Source organism: Macrosteles quadrilineatus, unplaced genomic scaffold, assembly GCF_028750875.1.
Source record: "Macrosteles quadrilineatus isolate MER2022 unplaced genomic scaffold, UCM_ALF_1.0 Scaffold_1__1_contigs__length_201487025, whole genome shotgun sequence".
Classification (NCBI taxonomy): Eukaryota; Metazoa; Arthropoda; class Insecta; order Hemiptera; family Cicadellidae; genus Macrosteles; species Macrosteles quadrilineatus.
In genome coordinates, this window is record NW_026542594.1 from 163235983 (window position 1) to 163255474 (window position 19492).

The 19492-nt window shown below is 34.0% G+C and overlaps 1 protein-coding gene across 1 annotated transcript in view; it reads right to left on the bottom strand.

The window, feature by feature from the left end:
* LOC129002145 (uncharacterized) overlaps positions 1–19492 on the bottom strand; it is an 85544-nt gene that overhangs the window by 60504 nt on the left and 5548 nt on the right. Inside the window, exons 4-7 of the mRNA XM_054429746.1 lie at positions 6876–7023; positions 5427–5560; positions 4310–4516; positions 368–478 (exon numbers count right to left, since the gene is read on the bottom strand). Of these exons, the coding sequence (XP_054285721.1) occupies positions 368–478; positions 4310–4516; positions 5427–5560; positions 6876–7023 (600 nt within the window). The remainder of the gene's footprint in view (positions 1–367; positions 479–4309; positions 4517–5426; positions 5561–6875; positions 7024–19492) is intronic.

Consider the following 19492-nt stretch of genomic DNA (forward strand, 5'->3'; position numbering starts at 1 on the left):
TCTTTCATGAGGTGCTTGTTCTAAATGCAGACAAAAATGAATTCATTGTTAATCAATTTCATCAAAAGCACTCCTGATCTAGCATAATAAATTCAGACGATATTTCGTCTTGCAAATCTGAAAGACAAACTGCCAATCTAAAATGTATATCTAGTAGGTTAATAATTAGCTGAAATAGAAAGTAGACCAAAAACTCAAAATGAAAAAAAAACATCAAATATATGTTTTGCCTTGAAAATATAGATGTTTTACATCGGTCCAAGAATGGTTGATACCTATATTACAATCGATGATGAACATTGATGGTAGATCTATCGATGCTCATCCCTTTAATTTTTGGGTGTAGGTTTCAAAGTCATAGACAAACCTGAGCTTTCCTAAGCCTGTTCCTGGCTGACGGACTACACTCCAGTTGTTCTATCATCTCCAGCTCATTTCCACTTCTCTGGCTGCTCACTCCCGAGTCTGCATCGTTTACCTTATAAACAAAACAAACATAATAAACTGTAGGGGTCTGAAAAATAAAAATGGAAGTACAGTAGCGGAGCACCTAACAGAGTCTACTTATCAACAAAATTACTGTTTTTTGTTGAATATGTCAATGATTTAACAAAGTCAAACAGGTAGAACAACTTATTGCAAGCAAAGCAAGCTAAAGCATTGTTAATACCAAATCAACCATCTCAGCTACAAAAAAAGAAGAAAATAGACTTTAGACTGTTGCATATTCTACGATTGGCAGATTCAACTACCCTAACAGCACCAGATATCCATTGGATATTCAAAGTGGTTGAAATATGCCTAAAGATATCTAAATGTAATATAATATATTTTTAAAATATCTTATCTAAGAAATCTGTAAAATATCTGTTAAGATATTTTATAGATATTTAATAGATATTAAGAGTTTCACAGTAGATATTTATATAATGTTTAGATGCAATATCCTACAAATATTGTACATATATTCAGTACTAGATATCTACGACCAGATATCCTGTAAATATCAATCCTACATTGACGATTGGATATTGATTATAAAGACGATAAATGCTGATAAGTGCATTATTGTTTCATCTAGAATATTTAATATTACAGTTAGCCTTATAAAAACACAGGATCTAAAATCATCCAACAAATCTACAAACACTAATGAAACCAAAACTTAATTGTAGTTTTTATGTGGCTATTTTGGTAGATTAATTACATTATGTTGTCTCCGTTACTCTAATGCGTGCTACGCGTTAAAAAATCAAATAATTTTAATCAGCCCAAAGTGGACAAAAATTGCATAAGCGATGTTTACAAGAATGACTACACTTTTCCAAAGGGAGTGTTTCATTAAAGTCAAACTATTTCAGTCAGACAGAAGGGAAGAAATATGCATTACACCACGTAATATAATAACACAAATCTCGCACGATCCAAAAGTTGTGAGAAACAAAAAAAAACTGTTAAGCCATTCCGTAAAAACATTATACAATTAATTGACTTTGAATGTATGATTAAACACCTTTTTATAATAATAATAACGAGAGGTCGTCCAGTGGTCGAAACTCGACCAAAAATATGTAATGTAAACTAACTCACTTCTCTATTTTCACCCCACACTGTAAATAAAACATGTGATTGGAGTTTCTTCCATTTGTTTTGATTTTCTGTTTATATTTTGTTGTTATTTCGTCACCAGCATGGCAACGCATAAGATCCATGTTAATTTTTTCTAATTTTTAAACTCATTTTTTGTGCTTATCTTTGAGCCTATTTAAATTTATAAAGGGATTCTGCACACCTACAGGAAAATAGCTTTCTAACGGTATGCGTAGATTTACCCCACGATGCACACGAGCTGAGAAAAAAGGTTTTAAAGAAACATGCTTGCCTATTAATATATAGATTTAATTTAAATGTTTTCTTTTTAGTTAAAATTCTTCAACTTATTTGAGGAAATTATATGGGTTGATCAATTTAAGGGTAAATATTAATTAATAATATAACCATTATAATAACATTACTAATGGTAATTAATTAATCTATATTCAGATATTAGTATTCTCTCCATCTGCCAGAAAAACAATTAATTTAACAACTTGATGCCTAAACAGAATCATAGTATCAAAAATATTTAAGTATTGCGACCATTGCAGCTGTTGGCTCCTCTTTAACCGCTTGAAAACTATTAATATCAACAATCACAGGTAGCTCAGAGGTAAGGTAAGAGTTTCATAAGATGAAGGTATCAGGTTCGAAACCTGTCCGGGTATAAAAAATTTTGTCTAGTTTTTTTTCTTCAAAAATTGTTTTTATGTACTATTTAATGAAAATATTCAACTGATAAATGTGCTTTTCAGACTAAATCTTTATTATTTTGTATTTTTATGTATTTATTATATATTTTTTGTGATCTGTAATCAGATATCCGTATAACATTCAGTTTTAGAAGTTCTTAAGATATTGTAAATCTAATATCTGTTGAAAGTAGAAATTAGTGACATTTAAACTTCTTCACAATATCTAACAAATATAAATATCTGGATATTGATCATCTATAGATATCTTAAATATCCAAGTGAAATGTTTATAAGATATTCTATAGATAACTCTGTGCTGTCTGGGTACATTCCTTTTTGAATAAAAAGTTGGCTACACCAGGTTCATAAAGATAGAATGTATAGTTCAGTATCCAAAAATCAATTATTAAACACACACTATATCTTTGGGGTGCAAGTTATTTTGGCTATTATAATTCTGAATTACAACAGCTCTGAAATAGCCTGTACAGCATGACACTAACTTAAGGTACAGGCAGTTTTGAATTTTTGAATTTATTTCATGAGTAATTGAAGAGTTAAAATGTTGATTTCGTTCTCAAAATACTTCACAAATCAGACAGGACATAGGTGATAAGAGTTGAGAAATGTAGCCTTGCTGTGTCATGTTTACTGTTTACCCAAGTGTTGCAAGAGTCCTTAATGTTGTTGTTAAGGTTGCAATGGAAGAATATACATTTTTTAGATACCCTTTATACTTTGCTACAGTAAACATTTTAAAAATGAATCTTCATTGAACACAATGTACATTATTTTACGGCTATTGGCATATCATTATCCAATCTTCATAAACGACTGATTTCAGAAATCGTTTGAATAATTTACAGCTTGCTGTGTAGTAACATCCCTCATATCCCTCAAGATAACAAAACTGGGTCAACACAAAGGGGTTAAAAAAATCAGAGGAGCAAGAAACGTTTCATAAAAAATAATAAATAAAGCTAGGGAGAACTTTACCATCTGTAAGAATTATGAAATATCTACAGTAAAAGCACATTTGTAAAATGAATTCAAGGCAATATATTTCAAATCAAAACACATACAAATGATGATTTATTAGTTTAAGACTTATGCAGTTGGAAGGCTAACAGAACAACAGAAGCGTGAAAAAGGTAGAATATCCTAATGAACTGGTTGTGAATTGAAATTGTAAGGTCTTACCTTAGCAATCCTAATTTGCTGCTTTTTACAAAATAGGATTTCTAAGTCAATACCTTACAATATCAATTAATTATACATAAGCTATCCAGAGGCAAAAATTATTGAGAACTGGTTGTACCAAGGGTATTGGAGGTTCTAATGTACAGTCCTGTCCTAATAACATATCAAAATTACCTGATAATGAGTTTGTTACAAATGACACTGGAAATAGGAACATCTTGGGTGATTCATCAATGACAATTTTGGCGGGTTTAGCAATTTCACAAACAACAGTGGTTTTTTTTGTGTTGTTGATTATTTACCATGCATTGATACCTAATGTTTCTTAATTCAAGCTAAATAATGTTGATATTTCTTTTACCAATAATGATTCACAGATCTTGACACAAATATTATTGTACTGCAGAGATATAGCTTTATGAATTACCCAGAGGGCCAATATTACTCAGGGCTTTTAAAGGTTTTTCAAGTGACCACAATAATAAGAGTGTAACGCTAGTGTTTTATCCCTTTAAAGTTAAACTATGATTTTAAATAGAAATATACTGTTATTTTACCAAATTACTGGAGAAGCTATAAAGGACAAAGTTAGTTTTAGAGCAAACACCTTGAAGACATTTTTTCGACACCAAAACCATGTCCAAATATGAAATAATAAACTTAGAAATGACAAACCAACCAAGCTTTCTTAATTTCAAAGTTTTCAGTACTTCTCAAAACCCAGTGTGAAGGATAAATAATAAATTGAAGTGTATTCGGAAGTGAATTTTTCCTAAGGATAGCCCAAATAGAAACCAAACCACCATAGAAATACTCACAGAAGACGCAGAAGATCCGCCATTTTCAGAGCGTGAGCGCCGTGCTGTGTTGTTGTTGGCTGCTGTCTTAGCCGACTTGTCAGCTGAAGCGGTGCGGCTGTGGTAGCCAGCGGGGGTGGCTAGTCTCACAGGGAACTGTGGGCGGGGCAGCTGCGAGATACGGGGGATGTGCGTCTTGACTGCCTCTTCCTTGACAAGGCCTTCCAGCTACAAAACATCAGAGAACAATCGTTAAAAAAGAACCATTTTTAATTGGTAATATACCATGATAGGGTCAAATAACCTAACAATTTGGAAGTGCTTTTGAGGTTTGACTTTAAAGGAATAACATTTTTAGTAAAGAAAATATAATTTTATAATAGAACATGATGGTTTTTTTGTGCTTCTTACACTGCAGTAGACTCCCTCTTATCCAGACTGAGGCCAGTCTGGATAACAGTTTTTCCATTTAAACCAACGTCCCCTAACACTTTATATTTTAGGAATGTCTGATGCATACTACGTAAGCCATTAATGATTTTTCTTAAAAATAGTAAAACTAGACACTTTGGCATTGTAATTAGACACATGATCAGCGGTTCACATATTTGATATTTCCCACAAGAACCGTTTCAGTACCGCCTGGTTCTTGTAGATTCAGTGCGTTTAAAGCGATGTGCTAATAAAAATTGTTCCGTTGAATTGGGAATTTTATATTTCACTTGAATACCTACCTCAATTTGAAACTGGCATTATAACAATATCTTAAAATTACATCACACAAATGGGCATGAAGCTATTGGACTATTTTGTTATTATAAACCAAACTACATAATATATTTACTTAAAATTATTTATTACTTGTGATTAATAAAGTAGACGTACAGGTAGAGATTAAATTTTAAGTTAATTTATGTTTTGGTAAAAGTTCTAAGGCATTCGCTGAATCCAAGCCTTCTGATTTTCAGAAAGCTCCAAGAACACACACAATGAATGTATATTCAAACTTTTAATGAAGTCAATTAAATGGAAGCAATTTGATTATTAATTACTACAGAGAACAATCGAGGGAAAATGAAAAGAAGACCCTTAGGTAAATCTTAATCGACAAATAAAACAAACAGATCACTAAACTCACCCTAAGGTTGGCTTTTGTGTTTTGTGAATCAGCCACTTTATTTGACATGGTTGGAGGGGGTCTGAAACCAAAGCGATTTGTTCTTGCATTGATGCTGTTGGTTTCTTTTTTAGGTCGAGCCAAACGTGGAGTCCCTGAAAATAAAGTCAATAGTAAAATAAATTATATTACAGAAAATATTTAAATGGAATATTTGTGTTTACATAATGGGATTTAGATTGTGGGCACACATTAATTACACTCAGGGATACCGGGATATCGATGGTACATTGTTATTTTTATTTCAGAATTTTTAGTTGTAACACAGTCAAACTATATTCAAAACTATACAAAAATTAAGGTAAAACTTCACTAAAATTAAAAGCCAATTGAAAAATCTGTTTTAAGCTATATGGGCTCTGTAGCCTAAATGTATACTCTGTCTATATTTAAAGAAATATTCACTTTTTCAACAAGGAATTTTCACAAAGATTTGAACATAATTAGTATGCATTTAATTCTTACATAATTAACTGAATCTATTGTGTCATTAAGTTACTTCAGGCATGACGAGTGATAATTCATATCAATAAGTACAAGGACAGGCCAGTAAACAGTGAAAGTTTGAGACCAAACACACACAAGTGGATTTACATGGGCCAAGGACATGCGTTAGCTGGACAAGAGCATCTTTAATGTAAAATATTAATTTCACACCACATCTGTTCAACATGTGGTGCATTACATGACAGTAATATTGTGTAAACATCTGCCCTTGAGGTGTTTCTATGCCAGGATGGCTCCATGTGGGTAGTTTAGCCTTGAAACTCATTGTTATGTCTACGATGACTGTACCTCCACAATTATGGTATTTCCTTTTTGCATTAAAGCTTATATTGATTGTTGGTAAATAGAATAAATTCACTTCAAAACCTTGAGATTAAATTGTTATTGTATAAATAAATAGCCCTGTACTTAGTTAACAATTGATTTTAAAGGTGGAAAAGTCATCCATTTTACATCGAATGAAATGTTTATTGTAATAGATGTACAAAAGTGAGACAGTTATAACATAAGTTATTTTTTCAAGGTTACAACTACAGTATTAGCTAGTATTTCAATAAGTGGTGGAGTTGTAAAATGCCCTGGAGAAACGTGTTTCCTTGCGTTCCTACTCCACTGTTTTCAATACTATTCTCATGAAATAATATTAGACACGTAAAGGTATTGGTAGAGATATTGCTTAAACTTTTGAGTGGTAGACTCGGATCTTCAAGAAACAAGTTTCAAAAGGATACATTATGTGTTAGATACTTTTTTATCACTAGCCTTGCTTCTCCAAATAATTAACTATGGAGACCAGTACTAAAATACAGTGATTTATAAGTCTATTCCTATTCCAAGAAAAATTTGTTGAAAAAATAGAGCATTTACCATTTCAAGCTTGTGATTGTGATATGGTTGAAATACCTGTTCGTGTGGTAGAGTCATTGTCTTGGTTGTTGGGTACGGGCGGAGGAAGACCTATGGGGTTGTTGTTGTTAGTTGAGGCTAGGGCAGGCTTTTTGAAACCAAAGGATGTGGCTGTGCCACGGTACACTTTGTTCTTCTTTTCCATCTGAAACAATAAAAAACCAATGATGATCAAATTAAAAAGAAAAAGAAAATATTAAAAATACAATCTGAAATACAAATATTAACAGCTGTTATCCAACACATGGTTTGCATGTTCATTAAAACATTTGAGAGTTTTTGAAATCACAGGGCGTCGGGCGTCCCATAACTTAATAGAGCGGAGGCTGGCGTTTACCCCCCCTCCCCCCCCCGTGGGAATTTTCGACATATACATTTTTTGGTTTGTATTGACATGTACTTTAAGGTTTTAGGTGTTTGCCACTTGTGAATTACAGCATGTTCCGGAAAACACGAAAATATCATGAATATATATATTTAAAAAAATGGTTTTTCTTTAGCGAGTTCGTTTGGCTCTACAACCCGACCGATTTTCATGATTGAGGTCTCAAATTGAAGGTATTAACGCACAGATTTCACATCAAGCATCGGCATATAGTTGCCTACAGTCTCACTCGGCTTATACGTAAACAACATTTTTTCCCATGTATTTCTTATGGGAGTTAAATTTGGTTTTTCTTTTCCGAGTTCGTTTGGCTCTTCTACCCACCCGATTTTCATTATCGAGGTCTCAAATTGAAGGTATGCACGCACAGATTTCACATCAAGCATCAGTATATATTTATCAACAGTCCCACTCGGCTTATAAGTAAATTAAATTTACCCCCCATGTATTTCTAAAGGGAGTTAAATTTGTTTTTTTTCTTTTCCGAGTTTCTTTGGCTCTTCTACACGTCCGATCTTCATGATTGAGGTCTTAAATTGGTAGTATGCACACATATATTTCACATCAAGCATCATCGTATATTTATCTACTTTATTACTCGACCAAAAAACATAGGTTTGATATATTTTTTAATTTGTATTTCAATTTAAATTGTACAGTATTTTACCATTTGTAATTATATAACCCTATATATTTTGGTCTAAGAACCTTCAGTGAAATACCGGCTTTCATTTAAGATATTAGTTATTCAAATCGGACGGTTTTCAAGCAAACGCAAGGTGAACATCCAACATAAAAAAATATAAGGTTTTTCTATGATTGAATATCAATAGCTCCAGTATTGTTTAAGTTTTTTATATGTTTTAGACTCAAAATAATCAGTCAATTATAGGCTTTAATTTGAGCTATTGATCGTTTGATCGTTTGATCATTTGAATCAGTTAAGTTTAAGATACTGTATTACACAATCAAAAATAATCAATTTGATTATTTGTCGGATATGATATTTATTTTAACGCCGCAGTGCAGCATGGGTCCTTTAGTATAGATTTTTTAGTTTGTTTTGATTTGATTAGTTGATTCCTGTGCGTAGGACGGGCCCACAGCAAGTTAGAATTTAAAAATGCAAGTATGGTGAAGTCATCAGATTGTTCTCAGTGACATGCAAGCAAATGAAATGAAAATAAGTGAGCAAAGTATTTTGCAAGTACTGTACTTGATGCTTTTGAACAATGCATTATTCTGCTTGAAGTTGAAAACTGTGATCAGAATTCCTAGATGGTCTGTTTATCAGCTGGAAGACATGTACCCGAATCGGTGGAAGACAATTTACTCAATGTAGATAATATAGGGAAAGCTGCATGCAAACAGATTAGTTGAGATAAGAGCGATAAAAAATATTTTTCTGGAGTTTTACTGCTGTCCCAAGAACGTGATATTAACCTTGAGAAGCTGATGACATACCCATTAGATCCAGTACCATGGGCATCAGCCACTGTCGATGGATGCCCAACCAAAACAGAAAAGACCAAACTGCTCCATGCTTTGGAGAACAAGGGTATAGACAAACCTCTCAAGATTGAATAATGTATGTATGTAATTGACGGTATGGCTTACTTTTAGGTTCTTACTAATATTCCAGAAACCTCTGGTGAACTAGCACAGATTGCCTTCAGCCGTTTTCCGAAACTCAGCAGGATATACTTTATTGCGGATACCTATTTAGATGTAACTATTAAAACATTGAAAGAGAGAAGAGGATTTGGAGAAACGTTCTTAATGAGATGTCCAAAATCAAGATCCCACGGGATTGGAAAAAAATCCTAGCTAATGGTAAAAATAAAGAACAATGGGTTAACATGCTAAATAATGAATGGTCTCAGCACAAATATTCATAAATTCAAACAAGCTTCAATACACGTTTCTAGGGTAATGTAAGGTTGTTTTTGGTGATATTTTGAAATTCACCCCCCACCCACAAACAGGGTTGAAATTTTCTAAATGGCAACCCATATCAATCGGCACATTATTTTAAAGAGATTTAAAAAAATAAAATTATTGCCGCAAATCCGATTTTGATACGAGGAAAACAAAGTTTTAGACGTTAATTTTACTGGAACCTTACATTCCAGTAAAATTTACGTCTAAAATGTCTCAAATAAAATTTATTCAATTTAATTAGAATCTCTTAAAATTGCTTTCCTAGAGGTACTCTTTAAATCTAATGTTATTAAAATAAATTTAATTGAAAATCAATTCAGGCCAATTTGAAATCCGCATTGCCTGCAGGTTTGCTGCAGCGGGAGGTATTTTTTAACTTTTTTATTTTCATTTGAAGCCTTTGAATACATACTGAAGAAGTCCATAAAAATATTTCACCAGTAATTAACGAAGGCTACCCTTATGTAATTTTAATAAAACGGTTTTTAAATTGAACAGTTTTTCTTTATTTTCCGGAATACGCTGTAATTTAAAAGAGGCAAACAATTGAATTCTTAATCTGGTAGGTAATACCAACAAAAAAAAGTATAAGTCATGAATTCCCACGGGGGGGGGGGAGGGTTTCATATTGGTGGCTCATGGTCTATAAGAATTAAAATTAAAATTAAGATGATATTATGCTTTACAAATAGAAAACTATAATAACACAATCCCTTGAATTGAATGTTACACTTCTTACTTTGTGAATATAACTATCAAAATATATTAATTTAATTAGGTACAAAATTAATAAAGCTTGTTTACATTTATTACAAGACATTTAAATAAAATAAAAAAATACCCAAGCAAACTTAAATACTGGTAGTATAAACGTATCAAATATTTTGTACATCAACCATGAAGCTATATTTGTTTTTAATTCAACTAAACAATTCTGTTAGACAATTTGCTACTTGGCAGAATGATTCATTTCGCCGTAATACACTTAAATACAAATAAAAAATTTATTATGCGTAGTGTATATCATTATTTTAAATTACTTGCGAACAATGACATATTATTGTTATGTTAAAGGACAACCTTCAAATTAGCATTCCGTGAGTAAGAAAGAATTAACAACTGAATGCTAATTTTACAAGGAACACACTGTGAAGAAAAGAATGTGTTGAGGTGTTGAGTTTTAAGCCAAAGAGGTTTCCTAAGAGTTTTACAATCACTAGTAAATACAGTATTCTTGTCTTGTGCAAATGTTTTAAAAATGCAATAAACCCTATTACCATTAAAAAAGAAAAACTTTATAAATGTACTAGAGTTCACCTCGTGGTCAAAAACTCGACCTGGGTGGGGGGTGGGGGGTGTTAAGGTTTGAAAATGTAACATTTTTTGTATTTTTCCAGGAGTTGGGCCAGAGACCAACAACTGTGTACAATTTGAAGTCTCTTTGTTTATCCAGAAGTTGTCTAGAATTTCTATAACTGTGTGAATTGGTATTTTTATAAAATGTAAAATTCATTAATTTATAACCCAGATACTGGTATTTTTCCACATTACATTTTTAATTAGATTATATGTGTAATAAAATGCCATTAGAACATGTTTCTATTGTGTTTAGTTGGCAAGGTATGAGCGATGTTTTAGAATGAGCAGGCTCTACTTCCCCCTTCACTTTGTTTTGTGCATACTTCCTGGGAGGATGACAACATCGGATTTGGTCATCTCCAAGATGTCCCCAACAACAATCAGAAGTCAAAATGTGTTAAACTTTCTATGGCCGCTTTAGTAAATGGGGCCTGTGCGTTCGGACCGAAGGGCATAAGAGGTTTTAAGTTCGATGGGACCCCAAGCAAGGAAAAATTTCCTTGCAAAAATGTTATTAATTAACAGCTGTGTCTAAGGAATATGTCGTCCTTAGTCACTAACAAGACTACAAGGTCGCGCCACTCATCCTACACTCAACTCCATTCATACTTGACTTAAAATACCTATTTTGTAGGGTCGCCATTTCATTGAAAAGAAAGTATTATTCCAGCTATGTCTTCACAACTTTTAAGATTATTAAAGTTAACTGGATTATGATCAGGTTAAATCGCAGTTATATGGGGGTAGAAATCAAAATCAAACCGATTCAAGTTTTATTCTCCATAGAATTTTAGTAAAGTAAAATAAGCACAGTATTTGTGATAAGAAGGTATAGGCCCATTACCTGAAATCTAATAAAATCTGGGACAGTCTATGTAAGTGGATTTTTCTGTTATCTGTTTGTTTACTGATGATAAAGCTGTAAGTTATTGGCTGATATTTCTGCCAATGATCACTAGCACTTACAGCTCCATTAGTGCAAACAAAACAGTAAACAATAATTTTTCCTTTTGTACACCTTAGAAAGGGACAATGTTCTTTTTGAAAGTTTGACTTTATCCAAACATATACTTGTTTTATGCTTAAAACCTTAGAGAATGTACAAATAGCAATAATAAATCTAGAGTAGCTTTTAAAATAAAGTAGACATACCCCAAAAATACACAAATAATCATAAATTGATAGGAACCAACTTCTAAAATACATTTTATTTAAGCTATATAATAAACAAAAATAATATTTGTTGTTTGTATAAAAATATATTTTCATGGTTGTTCATACGAACATGAAAAATCAATCTATGTTTATTAATACTTATATATCAGTCATCACAACAATTTAAAAGAACTTAAAAAATACATTTATGTGATCAAAGAAAAATTTTTAATTTTACATTTCTAAAGATAAATTTGTAATTTATTTTAGAGTTGATCATACTTTTTTGAACTTAGCAAAACCTTTGGACTTATAGGATGGAACTGGACCATTTCTGGCCCTGAGATGATACTGATCACTTAGTAACCCTTATTTTAACAACTTATAAAAAAATCGCTGTATTGGTATTTTTACAAAATTAATCGCAGAATGCAATAAACATTAAGAATTTAAAAGTATTAAATATTGAGTGTTCTATTTGATATTCCCAAGAAGGGCTGCAAGGCTAAAGTAATTATTAAAAGAATGCCGCATGTACCAAGGTAGGAGAGAAAGCTCAGTGGTCAACCTTAGTGTTCACACTCCGTTGACTCTATTGTAGCCATCACATCACACAGTAGGCCCACATATATACAATACGCAAGAAAATGTATGTAAGTATGTATGTAAAAATGTTTGTTAATGGTGGGGTTTTGGTTTTTTTTTAATACCAAAAAATGATGAAATGGTGATGAAATTTAAAATCATGTTAAAAAGTGTGAGACATTGACATCACCCTGGTCATGGGTGGTAAAGGATATTCAAACATTAAAAAATAACTTTTTTTATTTGTCGTATCAAAGTCGGATTTTTGGCATAAATTACTTTTTTTAAGCTCTTTAAAATGATGTGCTACTTGATAGGGATTGCCATTTATAAATTTTAAGTTACCCCCAGCGACCCCTATTTGGGAGTGGGGGGCGAATTTCAAAATACCACAAAAAAGTACTTTACATTATACCCTATTAACGTGTATCAAAGCTGGTTTGAATATATTCAGCCGCTCAAAAATTAACCAGGGGGGAGAGTATTATGGGACACCTGGGTATATCCCATATACTAAGTCTATCAGTATGAAAACTAAAGGATAAAATATTACTAAAATCTTATCACACTCCATGATAGGCCATTCACCAGTCTATACATCTACAGTCAATAGTTATATACAGTGTGTAAATTAAGTCTTGAAATAAATCTGTATTTTTAAAACTGAAATAAATAGAAATATTCGTTCCACAATTTTTACATCAACAATATTTTTAACCCCCCTAACAGGGTATGGGGTAGGGGAGGCTTATTTTGTTTCTCAAATAGCAACCCCTATTGAGTGACTCCTCATTTTGAAGGGGTTGTCTAAAGAAACTCAATGACCAAATCCGAGGTGAATATCCTTACCCCTACCCAAAATGGCAGGCATTCCAAAATGGGTGCTTTTTCACATAAATCAAATTTTGGAATACTCGCCATTTAGGCTAGGGGTGAAATATCTATCTCGAGTTTGCATAATTGTTTTTCTTTTGACAACCCCTTCAAAATGAGGGGTCACTCAATAGGGGTTTGAAAAAATAAGTCATCCTCTACCCCCTACCCTGTTAGGAGGGTTAAAAATATTTTTTATGTAAAAAATAACAGAATCTTTGTTATAATCAACGCCACAAACAGAAAATTTCTATCTATTTCGGTTTAAAAAATACAGATTTGTTTCAAGGCTTAATTTACACACTATAATTTCTACTGTGTATTTGCAATTCTATTTGCAGAACACAGAGTACATTTCCTGACCACATCAACACCTTGACGCAATGTGATACTGTTAGAGGTATCAGGTTGCGACAGCCCAGGAGTTGTTGTGGCCAAAGCTGGAGATCAATTGGCCTTCTCTGCTACACCGGCTACAGTATATCCTGTCAGCAGACTTGGCTTCATCATCTACCAGAATACCATGTAGGCTCACTGACTACATTCTGTTGTGCTCTATAACGCACTGTTTTATCTACAAGTTTATTCCGCGACAATTACCTACGGTAATGCAACTGTTGCAATGCTGAGCTTAATTAAGTGTTATGTTAGTAATACAATACGATGTATTTAACTTGTATATTAAACAAACTCATTTCATAAAATTAATAATTTAGTAATCCGTTATTTTCACTAATCCGGCAGTATCACGGTCCTATATCTGCCGGATTACTGAGAGTATACTGTACCGAACATTATTCAAAATATTGTAGGTCTAAGGGGCGGTTCACGAGCTCGGGACTATCGTAGTCCGAGCCCAGAATCCGGAAATAACCGGTATTTGGGCCGCGACTTAAAAAATCGGGTTCACGAGCTCGAGACTATATAAGCCGCGGACCAAACTGATAGGCGGCACACAATTAGTACAGGGATAAAACCCGGTTTTAAAAGTTGGGTTCACGAGTCCAATTACAGATAGTCCCGGCTCTGATCATTAGTCCCGGTGGGTTCACGAGTCAAGTCCGAGCCCAAATGAGATGGTTCGGGCCCAAAAGAACAATGGTGTTTGGTCTCCAACTCAGACCTGGTAGGAGGCAGGTTTAACGTGACATGATGCCGGTTTTATCTAATTAGCTCCTTTATTTTTATTATTTGTTAAAAACTAATGTTTAAATATGGTTCCTCATTAAATTCCGAACAGTTTCTTTACCCACAACACCATATTTAAAAAATGGTAAAAAGGCTCATAAAACATGAAAAAAAAAATCATCAAACAACTTAAAACGACAGATAAATTATGCACGTAACAAAGTAGTATCATAACAAAGATATTTTACTGATAAACCCCATGTTATTACAATTTTAACGACAAAATTATGCGTAGAATATAAATATAACTAATCAGCCACAGTTCCAACATAATTATCAGAAATAGTTTTTTGCCGTGGGAAACGTAAAGCAAACCGTCAGTCGTTGAGTACGGTTCGCGGTGATATCACTGTCTTGTGTTGTACTCACTGGTCGCCGTGAGTATTGAATATGACTATGAAATATCTATACTGTATTATGTTAACAATTATGTACAATCACTCCACTTCCTCGCATAAGACCAGCTCGTTATCATGACTAAAACCCTTTTATGACTCGATGAATTTAATAATAGATTAAAATGTTCCAAAGATACCGTCAATGAGTCATTTGAGGCGTTCACTCCAAGGCACGGATTTCCCGACAGCAAAATCCATTACAGTATTCTAAATTGAAAAAAATGTCAGTTGCACTAATATTTTTGGCTGATGGCACTTTTCATCGAGAAACTGGTGATTTATTGGATGTTAGTAAAGTTTGGATGGTAGCTATTTGTTTGATAATGAAAGCAGAATAAATCAAATTTTCAGTTCGAAACTATGCCCAAAGAAAAAAACTATGTTTTCCTACTAGTAAATATAATATAATACTAGTAAATCCTTCCTACCTAGTAATATAAATGCATTGTAATGAAACTGATTTTGAAAATCGCAACAACACAAAATGTTAATTAAATAGCTACTTCCCTATAGGGAAATTCGCTAAAACCATAGCTGTTAACATAAATAATATTACGAACTAGGTTACAGTTAGGTTTTATTACTCTGAGGTTAGATTATTATAGAGTGGAAGAATAACGGAAAGAATATTCTTTGTTTACAGCCACGATTAAATCCAGCACACACATACGATTTTTATATCTAATAATCAGTACCTCTAAATACATTTTAGTTTCAATAATTGTACCATTTAAATAAGTTTAGTTAAAATTATCCTATCCAAAAATCACCATCCCTAATTATCGGGCATTTATGCAAAATAGGCATTCATCCGGTTATAAATAGGCCTACCCGGTTATTTTATGTCATGCATCTTAATTGAATTATAATAATGCACACAGAAAAATATATTTCACTAAAGAATTCCATTTTCTGATTTCATACAAACGTGGATTGTTGTGTTTATAAATCAATAAACTTAGATAGATTATCATAGGCGAGCATTGGGACAATGAAATACGGGAAAAATAATCGTTTTGGACGTTTTGGTTCAGCCTTTTTTCACGATCATTTTATTGTATGGAAGTGCGTATGTCAGCAGCAGTGGCTTCACATGTGTTTCAATACTGTTGTTACTGGTTGTTACCAACGTCTCAACAGAAATTCCCTGCGAATCCCTGTCATTAGGCTCCGCTACGGATTTGGTCTCGACCTACAATGGGCCCGGCTTTCACATCATTAGGCTCTGACTCGTGAACCCATTTTTTGGTCGTCGCTTATATAGTCCGGGACCAGCGTCTGGTCGCGGACTATGAAGTCCCGAGCTCGTGAACCGCCCCTAGTGTTTTTTTTTTCATTAGCCACTGGTCAACCAGTCCAACGTTATTTATAAGACGGTAAAAACTCATAAAGGAGTAGATAACATGGACTTTACCGCAGTAAAACCATTAATTACTTTGGAACGAATATACTGATTGCAAATAATTTACAAAACCACAACAATATGTTACTTGTAGAAATGCAAATTAGTCATTGTAACATATTCGTCCTTGCCATGCGATGAAACCCACTATACATGGTGTCCATCAATAACCGTGATGACATTGAGGTAGGCCTATCAGCAAGTGTTGGATGTAGGCCGTCGACACAGTTGTACGGTGGCGAGTGGCGCACATATGGCACGGTTATCACTTGACCTTTGGCCTCTGAGGCGGCCGCAGCGCTGATAGCACGTTATCTGCACAGCTGATACAGCTGCTGACTGAGTCTCAGCACAACCCACGTGACAGCCATACCTCAGCCTCGTAGTTGCCTTTTTAGGCATTTTTAAACTGTCCTAAGCCCCATCTGGAGTAGCGGCGTTGGGAAACGGTGGACCTTGTCCTCGATTTTCCTTCTCTAGAATTCCGTCACTTAATTGTACCTCGGATATACGTTAAAATGGCCATCTGTTGATCGTCGTGTAGTTTATATAGGATTGACCTATTTTCTATTGTGCACACGAATACAGGGTCGCCGGAAGACTGCCCTCCGGACAACTACCCCTCCAAGCAGGTTCCTAAATCATGTTTACGTCAGAGGTCAAGGGGGCAGTTTTCCAGTCACGGACACTCAAGTTTCGCTGTAATACTGTTCTAAACTAACCTAACCTAACCAACCAAACTTGCTGTAACATTTAAAAATTCGGTATGATATTCCCCACATGCCTTTTCTGTTATCAAACGGGAACATAGCATCACATTTAGCTAGGGGGGTAGTATTCCAGTCACGGACACGGCTACCATATTGGTTAGTTGGCAGATTTCGTGAGGTCACGTTTCACCTGGGGGGTGGTTTTCCGGGGGTTAGTATTCCGCATCCCTAAATAGTCGAGTGACATTTTTATGATGCGGACGTAACCCCTTCAAATGAGATCAACTTCAGTAGGGTGGGTAAAACATAATTAGAACCAACTAGTTTAAAACCCTGCAAAACTTTAAAGCACGCAACACATGCACATCGTACATCACGGTTCGATCATTTTGGCACTGAACACATTCTCAGAGGACTTATCAACACGAAACAAGCGGTAGATCGAGCATGAAGTAAACACTTTGTGGAAAATACAGATAAATGCAGAGAATGACAGGTAATTGACACGAGCGCGTCCAGGTGATAAGCTACTGTACAACAAGCTGCACACTGTACACTGCACAATGCAGATTAGGTAATGAAGCGTGAACTGATAAGCATGAGGGTTTGACAAAACAATGCTAATCTGACATTAATAACTATCGATTTGCTTTGATTGATTCAAATACAATTAAACATGTCACGGGCTTACTAGGTACTTATCGTAGCAGAATACGAGTATTTAAAACGTTCAACCATATTTTGTAGATTATTTGTTTGTGTTTCATGTTACCACTAATTGCTGTAGGCACTATATTTTAAACCTGTAGGCAAAGTATATCCTTTTACGTTAACAAAACAATCGGATTTCATGTTTTTCCCCTTAATTTTCCTCTTGTTTAGGGTTGTTAGCCGACGCGATGTACAGTATTATATTCCTTCCCTTTCGATCCACGATTTTAACATACACGTCTTGATTTGTTTGCATTTATAACGCCAAGGTAAACCGAAATTACGAATGATTTAAACTTTACGATTACGGCATTCGGCCCATATTCGCTACAAATCGTATGCCAAACAGTGTCATAAGAATTGAAAGTCTAAGATAATTTAACTTCAGTTTGGACCCTACTCGTGCTTATATTTTTTCATTTGTAGTCAACGTGGTCAAATACAACACCAAATCAATCACACGAGTCTAAACACCAATAACCACAGTGTGTCATTGAATATAAAGGTTCAATGAAATATTCACAATGTCTACGTCGATAATAACGCACGGTTGCATACTGCTTACTACCACTTACTACTTAGCTCCGATCCTTTTCAAGTACTGTACCAGGCACCAGCGTGAACACATTAATGTCTTTAAATACAATTTCCCTTAAATACCTCTATAATAGTAACTAAAGACACATAAATTTCGGTGGCTAGAGCTTAAGACAAGACGATCATTTCGTCACTTCTGAATGTAATAATCAGTAGGTAAAACGTATTCTGCGTATCAAGAAAATAAAATAAATTAATTGATCACATTTTCATTTGCATGAAGCATAAGAGAGGATAAAAATATACTTGGACCTAGGCTGGGATTAGTAAAGGTTTTATGGTTATTGACTATTTTATATAGCACTAACGAGTATACCTAATGAAGTACGGTACCATTTTTTGTTAACAAGTGAAAAACAAGTGTAGCCAACTGTAATCTACGGCATTGAAGGAATTTGAGTCTATACAAGCATGGTGTCAGCAACACAATTTAAAACGAATTGTGTCTTGACGGTGTTAAAAATTTTCAATCTTTGTAAAGAACGAGGTGTATTATCTATCAGCCGGCTGATTATCACGCTGACGTTTTACATTGATGTCCCTACAACCACAGCCACAGAATATACATACCTAAAGATAGTTTTCTTCAGGTATATACAGGGTGAGTTTTAAATGAGTTCCCCCCCCCCTTACTTTTTCTACATTTCTTAAGATATCAACTCCGGGCCACGTCAGATCATTGTAGAGTAGGAAGTACTTCATTTTGACTAGGTATACATTTTTGGCCGCCATCTTGAATACGCCATATTGGATACAAATTTTTTTTTTTAATGTAAAGGTGGGGTTGTGACCCATCGTTTCAAACAAGATTTTTACGCTGAATACAATGCTGCAATCCGTTTTTCAAAATCTTAATCCGTAAAAAAGTGATTAGGAATTTTCGAATCTAATTACTGTATACATTTGGCCGAGAATTAATAATTTGTTAAAATGAACAATAATCAGAGTCTTAACTCTTAATCTTCGTTTTTTATAGCAAGTTTAGAAAAAATAGAGGCAAATCCTAACATTGCGTCATATAAAAATGTTTACAAAAATTCTTTTTGAATATTCCTAATAACTTTTTAACATATTAAGATTTTGAAAAACAGATTGCATCATCGTATTCAGCGTCAAAATCTGGTTTGAAACGATGTTCTACAATGATCTGACGTGGTCCGGAAGAAATGTAGAAAAAAAGTTGGGGGGGACTCATTTAAAACTCACCCTGTATATTCTGTGCTAAAACGCGCCAAGTAGAGAGGTCCAGCCCCTGCACTGAGGTGCAGTAAAGACGTCTACGTGATCTATAGCTAGCAGCAGACACATAA